Source organism: Streptopelia decaocto (genome assembly GCF_964273445.1).
Source record: "Streptopelia decaocto genome assembly, chromosome: 2".
In the NCBI taxonomy this organism is placed as follows: Eukaryota; Metazoa; Chordata; class Aves; order Columbiformes; family Columbidae; genus Streptopelia; species Streptopelia decaocto.
The window spans coordinates 69,203,636-69,218,260 of record NC_138655.1 but is presented as its reverse complement, the minus strand read 5'-3'; the positions used below and the strand labels follow the sequence as shown (position 1 = coordinate 69,218,260).

General features: G+C 42.1%; 1 protein-coding gene across 1 annotated transcript in view; it reads right to left on the bottom strand.

Moving 5' to 3' along the window:
• The window catches only part of EPB41L4B (erythrocyte membrane protein band 4.1 like 4B), a gene marked incomplete at its 5' end in the record, with an annotated part of 95,429 nt that overhangs the window by 16,940 nt on the left and 63,864 nt on the right, over positions 1–14,625 (bottom strand). The window contains 2 exons of the mRNA XM_082045840.1: positions 1,270–1,348; positions 3,632–3,674. Coding sequence (XP_081901966.1) covers positions 1,270–1,348; positions 3,632–3,674 — 122 coding nt within the window. The remainder of the gene's footprint in view (positions 1–1,269; positions 1,349–3,631; positions 3,675–14,625) is intronic.

The window sequence follows — 14,625 nt, the reverse complement described above, 5'->3', positions numbered from 1 at the left end:
GGAAATGCAATACTTGTCAGACATGAACCCTGATATATGAAGACTTACATCAATTTTATGTATATGTATACTATTCCTACTAATTTAACTGCATTTTCTCATTAGAAATGCCCCCAAATCATCCAGCATTTTGGACTCTCTGAGATCTAATACTCTATTATATAAGTGGCAGGGAGTTCTACGTGTTAATTATACATTGTATAGGAATATGCCCTTTTGTTGAATTAACAATGGCTGCACTAAATTGGTATTAAAACCTCCACATTAGTTTCACATGGTGGTGACAATTAGCTCTTTGATCTTATCTCAGGCAGTTAAAAAATATAAATGGTCAACACAGCAGATAGGAGACAGTAAACATATGCCTGCAGGCATAAGGTTGAAGTAAACATCACATGCACGTGAACTACAACAACCAACAATCTTTAAACACCTTAGGCTGATTGCCAAGCAAATGAGAAGACACAGAAAGTGCCCCACAGTGAGAAACAGAACAACAACAAAAAAGATAAGATAACATTAAGACAGATGATTACTATACAAAGAAGACACAAAGTTGGCAGATACAAAATTCATGTAAACCCTTTTCCTCCAGCTGCTCCTTTCCTAATTTTCAGAATAGTCTCTAGATCAGACCAGGGTGCTAAGAACTCAGCAAGGTAGAGCGCTCACAACCCAGAAAATACCCCAACAGACCAAAACACGACCTCCAAGTATTCTAAGGTGGCTTTATACAATGCAGTTTTTACACTTTCTGCTCCACAGAGAACTCATGGGGAAATGGAAGAGATTCAGTCAACTGTCTGTTAACCAAGAACTCCAGCTGTCTATTCCCATGATTCTGTGGCTTTTGTATCATTTTTAAATTATCCCCAAGTCTCAGAGCAAGGGGACAAAGCAGAGCACTGGCATTTTAGTAGGACTCAATGGAAAACCTTCTCAGACGTATGGCAGGCGTTGCTGGTGTAAAGAACAGCTGTTTCCTGATTGCAGCTCTCCCCACCCAACACTGCCTTTCTTCGCTGACTTCAAAGCACCAGAACACAGCATCTCCTACAGACTAAAACACTTGGAGAGGCCCATGAGTGCTTTTTGGCAGCAAATAAAAAAGATGAAGTTTCTCTGACAGCAGAAAAACACCTAAGAAGTAATAAAAAATGACCACTCTTAGTAAGAAAGCTCAAATCACCTGTTTATGGTACCCCGTGTACCTCAGATGTCTCATTTACCCCTCTGTCAGTCACCCGGTTAACCATGCATGGTTCCTACCTTGTAAACTCCTCGTGAAGGTTGTTCGGTTCTGATGAATAGTACTTAATTCGAAAATGCAACGTGTACGGAGGTCCAACTGTATATGCAGAGATTTTAAATGGGAAAAAAAAAAGTTTATGGTAGTTGTGGTTCTGCTAAGAACAACACCCACCACCCCCCAAGCGAAGAAACGCAGAACTAAGTATGTTTTTCAAATTCTTCAAAGTGGCAAATATTTGATGTCTTTTAATGTAAAAAAGGCATGCAATAAAAAACCATGGATGATAACCATCCACTATGATACTCTAAAAAATAGATTAACCAAGCAACAGCCCATTTGGCAAACACATTTTTGTTCAAAGAGGTGTGCCCTGTCACACACTGTGAATGACAGCAAGTCCCAGGTTCACTGCCTGTTTCTGGGGCCAGGGGGAGATGGAAGGGAGAGGGTGATGCTTCTTGTTACCAGGCAACTCCAAAAAAGAAAAAACCCACCCAAAAGAGCACTTTCGATTGATACACATGAATGAGAAAAGGTAAGATAAATAAGGTGAAAAGTGCTGGAGTAGACTCTGGAAGATACCCATGAACACAGAAAGCTAACAAATTCCATGAAGTGGAGTTGCAAGAATTGTTGTTTTCTAATGTCAGAAGGTGAACACTAGATCTGACTTTCTATGTAACACAGATAATAAAATGTTACCCAGCTACCATGAGACTCTGACCAACGCATCCTTATCTGCCTAAGTCTCATCTTCCAGACCAACAGCCTGCTGATATATAAAGTGCTGGAAAAAATGACACTTTGTCACACTTTTCTAAGGTCTTCAGTAAGACCGCATCAACACAGTATATGTCCATTAATGGTCCATTCTGCTAAATGATGTGCAGCCAAAACTCCAATAATCAGAGTTGTGACTGTCTCCAAGGAGAGCTCCTAGAAGACAGGCTGTGGTACCCTAGGCCAGCAGTTTGGCACCACAGGTAAGGTCTGCATCAGTGAGATGACAACTCTTACTTGCCCACTGCTGGGGAAAAAAGAGCAGTGAGCAACATCCACCAGGGAAGAGGAACTCTTCTCAAGGCACCTGCCCAAGGCAAAGTAAAGACAAGTATCCTGTTGGGAGACAGACCTTTACAACACTCAAACTGCTTCCCTCTTCAGCATTTCTCAGGGCAGGGCTTGGCCAACTTCTTCTTCTCCCTGCTCACTGCAGGGTGGGTGGACTAGATGACTTAGAAAGGTTCCTTCCAATCCAAACTATTCTATGATTCTTTTCAAAACAGGCCCTTGACAGATTAAACACAGACAAAACAGTGCAACTAAACTGGCTGAGGGTGTTACAGAATCACTGGCTTTCCACATTTTAAGACAGATCAAGGAAAGGACAAAGCTATCCCAGGAAGTACACCTGCAAATCCCTTAGTGACTTGAGGTAAAGCAGTCTACAACGTGATGAAAAGGTGGGAGAAAGTCAACATCAAAACCTCACCCATAGCAGCTATCTTTACCATGTATTCTAGCAGACCGACACCTACACAACAAGGGGTGAAAGCAAACTGTCCTGAAGGCCTTTGAAGAACAACTCCTGCATCAGTCACAAAAATTTTCTAGATTTTTCGATACTTATGAGAAAGGCAAAGCACAACTGAAGCAATCAAGACCCATCTCTGTGAGGTCTGCAAGAGGGTCAACAACTTCCTTGCAAAATGCTATATTTTAATCCCAAAGGAGTGAAATTATCAGCTGGCCTATGGCTGTTACCAACAGCAGTATATTAACAAAACATAGTGCTGATGCTGTACTGTATCCAAACCTGCAACCAGATTATTAGAGATCCAGGAGTAACTTGCCACCTTAGCCAATTTCCATGAAAAACCCCCAAAAACTCCCTTTGATGAAAGAGTAGATATTTCTGCTAGTTTTACTTAATATATATATTAAAAAAAAATACACACACACACACAAATCCAAGAGGGTAACCACTACAGAATGAAATATACTCCATTTATTCTTGGGAAAAAAAAATAGAACAAACCCACAAAATCTGTTATGGGTAAGACAACGTAACAGAAACTGCAATCTGTGTCCAGGCAACCTAATTTCTCAGATCAGACTGAAATCACCTGGCAACCTACTCTGCCTCAGATAAACAGCACATATTTAATGAGGGCTACTGAAGGCTGATCTATTACTTGTAAGTGCTCTTGCATTTAGACATAATATAGTCAGCCAATTAGTCATCAGATAAAAGCTATTTTTAAAGAAATATTTATTCCATTAAAGGCCATATTTAAACATTCACAATCACATTCAAATAATCCACATTCAAATTCTTAAGGAAGTAACCAAATAAACAGGCAGAGACATGGTACTTACTTTTTATTTGCTTCTTAATGAATTTTGAATGGTCCAGCCAATGCTAAAAAAAGAAAATCCATGTTTAAAAGCAGTTCCATTTCAAGATTTTGTTGACACAATAAACTAATTACAGTAAAGTTTAACAGATAAAAATGTCTAAAAAGGTAATACTGGAATTTATTTGCTAAACTTCTACACACTCGTGAAAGCGTTTATTTGCCCATTTACCAACTTAACATTTTTCAATGGGGAAAGCTTGACTTTTAAATGCGTCATTACTGCTAGGGGACTTTCACTGTTCCAGAGAGGAAACCTCAATTCCAAAGCCACAAACCAGTGGTGTGTAAGGAAAATACCCTTTCGTCACCAGGTTTAACTGTTGCCCAAGTGTTCCTGAGGACAGCAGGCCAAACCCCTGGCATTCAGTCTCCTTTCATCTCCTCTGTTTGATGGAGACCCTCTAGATCAGGGGTGTCAAACTCATTTTCACCGGGGAGTAGTTACATTTATACAGTCCTAAAATTACATTCAGCCCTTTCAAGGCAACTGCAAGGCTGATATGGCCCCTGGTGAAAATGAGTTTGACACCCCTGGTATAGATCCTGTACTGTCCCGCCTTCCATTGCTCCACAGCCAAGTTTTTTCAAGATAAGGATGAAGGCTTAACCTCCACTAAAAGTATTTGGGGAACACTGATGCACACCCCCCTCCCTTTTTTAAACTAATGGCAAAAAATCTTGAATTGATTCAACCACAATAACAAAAAAGTATACTTCCTAGTAAAGTTTATGCATTCTCTTGTCAGTGCAAGTTGCATCTACAGGGGAGCATCATGAAACACTCTATGATATTAATTCACCTTAAATCTTTGACTGTCTCTCTGCAATATCCTACACAAGGCTGCAATCTGATTTGAAGGAACCCCATGTAAATACTCCTGTTGCACAAGATAATAAAACAATATTTGGACATTCTTGAAATACATGTTTTTCTATCTTTATGTATATATTTACTTTAAAATAATAAACTAAGTACAATAGAACAAAATCACAGAAGAAAAAAAGTATTCCTTTCCTTACTAACACCATGCTACCACAGCTAAATAAATCTGAAAAATTACTTGTTGGATAGTAATGCTAGTATGGATTTACTAAGTATATCCCAAGCCAAGGCAAAAAATTATCACAGGTATAGGAGAATAGAGATAAAAAAAAAAAAGAAAGAGAAATGGAACAATTATCCTGAAGGTCCTTTTACTTGCATGAACTTGCTAGACACCCCTAGGTGAGGCTGCCAAGAAATCCATCCTTACAGCCTGAGAAACCTCTACCAAAGTAGAAATAAATCATTACAACAGCTCATACAAATATATTCCTTACAGTTGCAAGTAATTTATTCTGTTTCTACTTTGCTTTCTTATGAAAAAATTACACCAGAAACCACAGCAGTTCACAGAGGATTTGTGAAATTACAAATTTTTGATAAGTAAAAAATACCAACATTGAAACTGCGCTTTTTCGTTGTTTTTTGTTTTTTGTTTTTTGTTTTTTTTTAAACTGAAATTATACAAGTCTATTACTTCCACACCTCCAGGGCAGACCAATGTTTTGTGCTTCAAATACCCAGCTACAAAAATGTCTTTCTCCTCAATATTTATTTTGGCTAAAGATAAACCACTCAGACAAATACACTGATTCCATTAAAGGAAAAATGTAGCTTCATGTTAAATAAAACCAAACACAAATAACATCTATATTACAGGCAAAAATCCTCCAATAACTTTTAATCTGTAGCTTGTGTTAATACCATGTTCAGAAATAAGTACTGCACAACCTGAACTACAGCAATTCCCAATGAAATAACAGCTGATAGTTTGGATCTTGGCGCGTGGTGTTCCAGATGTATTAAAACATGAGTAACAGCAAGTTTCAGACTGATTATTTAGAAGTGTAAATACTTCAAATAAGGTTTAGGATAAGTAAGGAGACTCTAGGAACTACTTGCGGAGACCATTAAATAAGACTATAGCCTAGACAGTAAACTCATTCATTCTCGGTATCCAAGCAGCCTGAGGTAGACTCCTCCAGGAGATAAAACACAGCAAGCATTAAACTCACCTCTCTTCATAAGCAAGAATGAGCTGCCATTGTATCTCCATCCCACATTGCACATCATGGCTGTATGTGATGTGGCCACCACACAGATCACATAAAATATAACTACTGGGCTAGGACATGGACTGACAGCGTTATTGGCCTGGAGTTCCCATGCCTGTCAGTTTTCATGAAGATTTGTGAGCTAACATAAATTTAAAAGTCAGATATTTTGTGTTTTGTGCAACTTCTATGAAAATCAGGCTGAATTTCAACACTTTACTTCAGATAACGTGGGAGAGCTTCTTCACGCTGGAAATCATACCAGCTTCCCAAATGTCCCTTTGAGCTCAAAAAATTCTGCCATCCTCTTCCTCCTATTCACCTAAATTGTCTGGCCAGTTGTTGTAAGCAGGTACAAAATATGTGTGTCAAGAAAAGCTAGTCTTGTCTCATGGGGCAATGAAGGCTGCAAGTGAGAACTCTGAAGCCTTGAGCACCTTGGAAGTGTAGGACACTTATGTTGAACACCTCGACGGTGTAGAAAACGACATCAAAAACACTTGTCAGAGAGCCAGAAGAAAGCCTCCAAAAATCAAGTTGAAGATTTCATAGCATTCTAGCTAAAGCCAAAAAAAGGTTTGTGCTTCGCTACATACTACTTGCTGACTCAAGAACACTAAAACAAAAGCAATGAATTCTGAAGTCTCACTATGAAGCTGAATAAAACCAAAGGGGACTTTTGCTCTCTCAGCACCTATGACTGCAGCTCTGCCTATCTTGCAGTCTGGTTAAACAACTGCATGTCATTCCAGGATCCAAACTCATCAAAGAAACTTAGCTATGGATCTCACAGTGTAGAATCGAGGCTGACCACGGTCATTTCAACTGTTCAATGCTGCATTCCCCATATCTACTCTGGACTACAAAGTATCAATGCAGAACAAGGAGGAAAGGGATTAATTAGTTTAGGACTATGTTATGATAAGAAGACAGTGTCTAAGTTACTTTGCCCACAGTAAGGGAAGAAAAAAAAGCCAAACCTGGTTGAACTGCAGATAATCAAGACTCTATGATTACTTTAAAAAATAAAAGAATAGTTCATTTGGAAGGCACATACAACTATCATCTAGTCCAACTGCCTGGCCACTTCAAGTTATCAAGGGCATTCTCCAAAGGCCTCAAACACTGCCAGACTTAGGGCATTGACCACTTCTCTAGGAAGCTGGTTCCAGTGTTTGACCACCCTCTTGGTAAAGAAATGCTTCCTCATGTCCAGTCTAAACCTCCCCTGGCGCAGCTTTGAACCATTCCCGTGTGTCCTGTCACTGGACACCACCGAGTAGAGATCAGCACCTCCCTCTCTTGCTTTCCCTCCTCAGGAAGCTGCAGAGAGCCATGGGGTCTCTCTAATTCTGTCAGGTAAACCAGAAGTTCAAATGCTAGACGAACTCCAATTTATTCCTGTTTAATTTCTTTGTTTTGCCAAATGAACCATGTTTTCTGTGGTCCTAACTGACATAAACCAGTAGTCACTGGCTGGGATTCACGTGTTGAAAACGCACACCAGTCAATTACATATGAAAAAAAACACCATTAAAAAAATTAATAATTAAAAAAAAATGTTAATATACTGGAAGCACATATTTATCTCAACATGCTCCCCTTTTGATCTAACTGAAGAAGAAAAAATAAATATCTCCAAATTCTGTAAGCAGTAGCAACCAATATTTTTTCAAAATAGTCATGCAGCAAAGGAAAGATGTATTTGCATCAAGATATGGCAAGTAAACTATAGCTACTGGAGCAGTCTGTGTGAGGACCACAGTGACTGCCGACTGAAGACTGAAAGGAGGGGGTACCACAGGTTGACACAAGCCCACCACACACCTGAGCTTTGCAAATTCCACCACCTCTCCACTTGCTTCCTAAAAGAAGTAAAAATCCTTGTCTTGATTTATACAGCCCTCAAAGGTGACCTGAAAAGGAAAAAAATTGCATTTGACCGTTTTTGGTTGGCTTATTTTGCTAGTTTAAAATGCATGAAAAATGTCTCGAATAGACTGTTTTCCCTTATGCCTACTTATATATTTAACTATCAGTATGAGAAAATTCATTCTTACTGGAAGTTTTATTTTCTTTCTGAAAAATACTGCTTAAGTGCTTTCTCAAGCCTTACCTGGAGGTGCAGCAGGGAGAACCATGCTAAATGCTCAGGTTCAGAAAAGGTGTGCTAAACAAAAGATGACACCTTTAAAACCAGAAGTCAATTATCCCTTCAACTGCCTTCTCACTGTCTGATTTCTTAGGCACCTGAATCCTAACAGGTTGTCTGCTGTAAGCCACATGGCCTTCTAAAGCAGAGAAGATAAAAACATATGTAACACATGGGAGGAAGGAATCACCAAAAACAAGTCCATAAAAACCCTATCCACCAAACCACAATTTGGGGACTTCTCTACACATATAAAGTTAAAAGGTAACAGAGGAGAAAAAGCCCTTTCCTCTTTCCTTCTGAAGGTCACCTTTTAAATATTATTACAGTAGTAACAGAAAACCAAATGAGAATTAGGGTAATGTAGAAACTCAGGGACTGCACAAGCATATACTTAGAAATGGTATAAGCTCCCAAGAGTTTATAGCTTAAAACAATGAGAAGATGGTTCTTTATACTCATATAAGTTTCTTTGATCAATCCTAGAGAGTTATGTTCCTCTTCAAAATGCAGATGTAAAGAAAAACTGCTTTTAGATAAATTGCTCAGACACAATTCAAGATTTAATGAACACCGGGGTGATAGTGGTTAGTATTTTCAATAGGAAGCAGGAAGATGGGACACAGTGCGCCTCCATAGGGTTACTAATGACTCCAAACTGCAGAGAGAGAGCTGGGACACAGACATTTCCAAACTGCCTGGATAAATAATTTAAATAATGATTCTGTGAGATCAACATGGACAATTACAGTACTGCTAATCCACAGGCTGATCCCCAAGGGAAAGGAGAGTGCCTGCCTTTCATTGGGCTGCTGTGCTGGGGTGACAGAAGGAGACTCTCAAAGGGCTACCAAGGTACTTGGGGCCTGGAGAGTGGGTGGTTTCAGTGTGAGGATAAGAAGCCTACCAAAGGGGTGACTGAAGATTGTGCTGGTTTTGGCTGGGATAGACTTAATTTTCTTCATAGTAGTCAGTATGTGGATATATTTTGGATTTGTGCTGGAAACTGATAATACAGGGATGTGTTAGTTATTGCTGAGCAGGGCTTACACAGAGTCAAGGGCTTTTCTGCTCCTCATAGTACCCCCAACCGGTGAATAGAGGCTGAGGGTGCACAAGAGGCTGGGAGGAAACACAGAGAGGACAGATGACACAAGGTGACCAAAGGGATATTCCACACCATATGATATCATGCTCAGCATATAAAGCTGGAGGAAGAAGAAGGAAGGGGGGACCATTTGGAATGATGGTGTTTGTCTTCCCAAGTAACTTTTATGCATGATGGAACCTGGCTGAATACCTACCCACCCATGGGAAGTGGCGAATGAATTCCTTGTTTTCCTTTGATAGTGTGCATGGCTTTTGCTCTACCTATTAAACTGTTCTTATCTCAACCTATAAGAGGTTTTCTCACTTTTACCCTTCCAATTCTCTCCCCATCCCATTGCAGGGGAGAGAGTGAGCAGCTCTGTGGGGTTTAGTTGCTGGCTGGGGCTAAACCACAACAATCCTTTTTGGAACCAAACATGGGGCTCAAGGGGTTCAAACTAGTAACAGTTTTAATTGGAATGTGTTAGATGGAATTATAGCTGTTATTGCCATTTAGCTATTAACTCACAGGCTTCTGTACTTTCCATGGGGCTTGCTTGCCTCACTGTATATTGGAGTCTGTGCTCATTAGTGACTGCTTTTTCTTCCACTGCTTGCTTTACTGCTTATTATCTTCCGCTGCTGTGCCTGGGAATATTTTGATAACAGCAATGGTGATGCACCTGGGCTGGCAGATGGCCAGGGCATTGCTGCTGGTTTTGTGCTGCTGTACTGGAAAGGCTAGAACTCCTGTTTGAATCCTATTCAAAGGGACTATGACCTGTGGATGAGTCCATGCAGAATGGACAAGCCCACGCCAGAGCAGGTACATCTCCAAGTATCTGTGGCTGTGGTTACATCTATGCAGTAGCAGGTATACCTCTGAAGAGATTGTGACCCAAGGCTAAGTCCACTCTGGAGAAGGCGCTCTTCAAAGCACCTGTGGCTCTGGATACGTTCATGCTGGAGTATCTCAAAGTGTATGGCCATGGATAAGTCCATAACAGAGTATGTACTATGTTGGACCAGGTTTACTTCTGAAAAGACTGTGGCTGTGGTTAAGGCCACACTGAAGCAGGTGTATCTCTGAAGGCATTGTGGGTCGTGGAGAAGGCCATGATGGAAAAGGCAAGCCTCAAAGCAACTGTGGCTGTGAACAAGTCTCTGCTGCAGCAGATATACCCCTGGAGACACTGTGGCTCATAGATACAGCTCCACTTGGAGCAGGTACACCCCTAAGGGACTGCAGTCTGTGGATAAGTCCAAGTTGGAGAGAGGCAAGGGAAGGAGTTCATTGCAATATTAAATCCTGTGGTCTGGTCCAAAGGGAACAGCACTGGAGACTGTGATGGAAATACCTTTAAGTTGTTGTAACTTGGCATTTGAGTTTCACATTACAGCAAGTACTATAGCAGTAACCACCTGAACCAATGGAGAACAAGCCTTACAAGAAGCAGTACAAGTACAGCAGTGACCCAACTCAAGCTGGCTTTGGTGCCCAGCAACTCCAGGCAACACACCACCTCTCTTGTCCTGAGTGACCACCATAACAGACAGAGCCCAAAATCATGGACTAAATTAACTCAGTGGCCATTTTCTGGACATTTTACAAGGGTGACCCATAGATAAAGAGAATGGTATCTGTGTAATATATCAAAGGATAGGAAGAGCAACGGTAGTTATTGAGGATGTATTAGATAGTGTGGGACCTGAGCATGATTAAATAAGGGGTGGAGAATGTGCTGGTTTTGGCTGGGATGGAGTTAATTTTCTTCATAGTAGCTAGTATGCGGCTATGCTTTGGATTCATGCTGGAAACTGCTGATAATATAGGGATGCACTAGCTATTGCTGAGCAGCTCTTACACAGAGTCAAGGCCTTTTCTGCTTCACAGCACCCCACCAGTGATTAGAGGCTGGGGGTGCATGAGAGGCTGGGAGGATACACAGCCAGGACAGATGACCCCAAATGCCAAAAGGGATAGTCCATACCATATGATGTTATGCTCAGCATATAAAGCTGAGGGAAAAAGGAGGAAGCAGGAGGACATCTGGATTGATGGTGTTTGTCTTCCCAAGTAACCATTACACATGATGGAGCCTGACTGTCCTGGAGATGGCTGAACACCTGCCTGCCCATGGGAAGCAGTAAATTAATTCCTTGTATTGATTTGCTCATGTGTGTGGCTTTTGCTTTACCTATTAAACTGTTTTTATCTTGCCCTATGAGTTTTCTCACTTTCACCCTTCTGATTCCCTCCCTCTCCCACCAAATGGGAGTGAATAAGCAGCTGTGTAGTGCTTAGTTGCCATCTTGGGTTAAGCTACCACAAAGATGAAGACAGACCCTCCATGGCAGTGTACAAGAAACAGCAACAGATCAAGCAAAGAAGTTAAGAGAGACAGCTTTTGCTTTGGTGTGGTAGATTGACCATGGCTGGCTGCCAGGTGTCCATCAAAGCCACCCTCCTCAACTGGACAGAGGGAGTAAATATGGCAACAGGCTCGTGAGCTGAGATAATGACAGCCAGATCACTCTCACAGGTAAAACAGACTCAACTCAGGGAAATTAATGTAACTTATTACCAATCAAATTTAAGTAGGATAATGAGAAATAAGAACAAAACATAACACCTGTCCTCATTCCTCCTTTCTTCTCAGGCTTTATTTCATTCCCATCTTCTCTACCTCCTCCTCTCACCAGCGCCACAGGAGGACAGGGAATGGGGGTTGTGGTCAGTTCATCACATGTTATCTCTGCTTCTCCTTCCTCCTCACACTCTTCTCCTGCTCCAGCATGGGGTCCCTCCACAGAACACAGTCCTACACAATCTCCTCCAACGTGAATTGTTCCCACAGACGGCAGTCCTTCATGAACTGCTCCACTGTGGGTCCCCTTCCATAGGGTGCAGTCCTTCAGGAACAGCCTGCTCCAGTGTGGGACCCTCACAGGGGTCACAGTTCCTGCCAGATAACCTGCTCCAGTATGGGCTCCTCTCTCCACAGGGTCACAGGTCCTGCCAGATAACCTGGTCCAACATGGGCTTCCCACAGGGTCACAGCCTCCTTTAGGCACATCCACTGGCTCTGATGTGGGGTCCTCCATCAGCTGCATATAGGTAACTGCTTCACTGTGGACCACCATGGGCTGCAGGGGAACAACCCCAGTCACCATGGTCTCCTGCATGGGCTTCCGGAGAATTTCTGCTTTGGTACCTGGAGCACTCCTCCCCCTCCTTCTCCTTCTCCACTGACCTTGGTGTCGGCAGACTTGTTTCACATATTCTCACTCCTTTCAGTTGCTCTTGTGCAGCAGTTTTTACCCCTCCTTAAATATGTTATCATAGATGCATTACCAGCATTGCTGATGTGCTCAGCTTTAGCCAGTAGCGGGTTTGTCTTGGAGCTGGCTGGAACTGTCTCTGTCCAACATGGGGACAGTTTCTGGCATCTTCTGTCAGAAGCAAGCCCTACAGCCTCCCCGCTACCAAAACTTTGACAGGCAAACACAATATATTTGGAGAAGCAGTTCTGCCAGGAAGCAGTGCTGGATTTTATCCTTAAGGGCCCTTCTAGCTGCTTCATTGGGAGTCCTTCTCAAGAGTGGGCAACAAACAGCAATGAAAAATCCCAATAAACCAACAAAAAAACCCTCCTCTCTTATTTAGCCCTTTGGTGACTGCATCTGGACTGCTGTGTCCCTTCCTGGTCTCCCCATTCCAGAAAAGCCACTGATAAGTGTGGTGTGGGCCCAACAGAGGGCCTTTGGATTGGTGAAAAGCTGGGGCACATAAGGGCAGGCTGAGGGAGCTGGCTCTGGTCTGCGTCAAGAATGAAGGCTCAGGGGTGGACCTGACTGGTAACTTCAGCTGCCTGTGGGGAGGCTGTAGAGAAGATGAAGACTGACTCTTTTCAGAGGTGCTCTGTCGCAGAAGGACAAGTGGCACCAGACCCAGGAGAAATCTGAACTAGACAAAAAGAAAAGATTGTCACCACAAGGCTGCTCAGACAAAGCATGGGTGCCCAGAGGGACTGTGGAGCCATCATCCTTGTAGGTACCCAAACATGACTGAACAAAGCCTCGAGAAACCAGATCCAACTGGGGCTGCTCTGAGCAGGAGCTTGGATATATGCACTCCCTTCAACAGACAAGTTTTAGAGGGATCCCTCAGGATGCTGTTCTTCAATCTCACCTACTTGACTTGAAGAAAACAAAAACCAAGAAATGCACCTTGTGCTCAGATAGCCTTCACATCAATAGACTAAGTTGGGATTAATGAGGTAAGAAGTTTGTGTTTGGGCTCAGATGAGACCAGTTTTTCGTAACATACTGGCAGGATCTTATAATTACAAGAGTTTCAAGCTCTGTGGATTAATCTTGTTTTAGACCCTCCTTGGATACTGGTGGCACCATCTTGTTGAATGGAGCCCAGGCACAGTGGTACAGTGCCATGTCAGCACTGTCAAAGGTGTCAGGAGCAACCTGGACAAAGTGTGAAGTTACACTGGTTTTCTAGGTTGTCTCTGCTCTGAACAAGGCACTGGACCAGCTGGCCTCAAGCAGTCCCTTTCCACCAGCATTATTTTGTGTGCTACCAGTTCTCATGTTACGTTCTCTCCTGCCTCATGAAGAAAGGCAGCTCTCTCCCACAACTTAGAAGCAGTTGGACAGTGCAAGCAACGCAGTCCTGTGGCAGAAGGGCAAATGGAGCTGTGGTAAACAAGTTCTGGATTGGGATCTTGGGAAGTACAAAGCCATAAAAGCTAACTCCAGTGTCTTGAGGGCACCAATAGGCCTTCATGGACCTTACCAGCCCTATCTGGGACCTCCAACCTCATATTCTGTGGCACTCATGAAAGTCTTGCCTGCCCCAGCCTGAGTCTGCACAGAGCCATCTCAGAATCATCCTGACACATGATGTGGTTTATCTGCAGTCCGGTTAGACTATACATGAATAATGGAGAGCTACATGGATATCCTTCAAGACCATTATCTTAATCCATATACATGTGATACTTCAGCCCAATGAATATTTTGCTTCGCAGAACTGAGGTGACAGCAGCAGAACTTATAATTGAAATTGAACGCAGACAGTCACTAACATACAAAACAACAGTACATACAAGATCACTCAATTTCTCTTCTTGGCAGTGAAACTTCATATCCCAGAGAGGGGGGTGCAATTAAAAAAAAAAAGTAACCCACAAAATTATATAAAAATACCTTCTCTTGTGTAGCATAATTCTCATTATATTTATTATACAGATAATTAAAGCTGATACCACTCCAGATCAAATCTAGCAATAAAAAGCAAGTGTCCTGGTTTTGTTAAAAACAAGACAGTTTCCCTTTTAGTGAATTTTTCTTTCAGCTAAGTCCTTCTTAGTAATTGCACTTTTCTGAAGTTAGATACATGTTTTGGTAGACACAGCAATGGTATGCAAGGTCTCTGATAAGGATGCACATCCCGTAAGCAAGGAGGAGCAAACTGAACAGGTGACTAAAACTGACCAACTAAGTATTCCATCCCATCCACGTCATAACACCATATAAAAATGGGTGATCACAAGGGTCTCGCTCTCTCTTCGACTATGGCCAGCATCTGGGGAGGACTC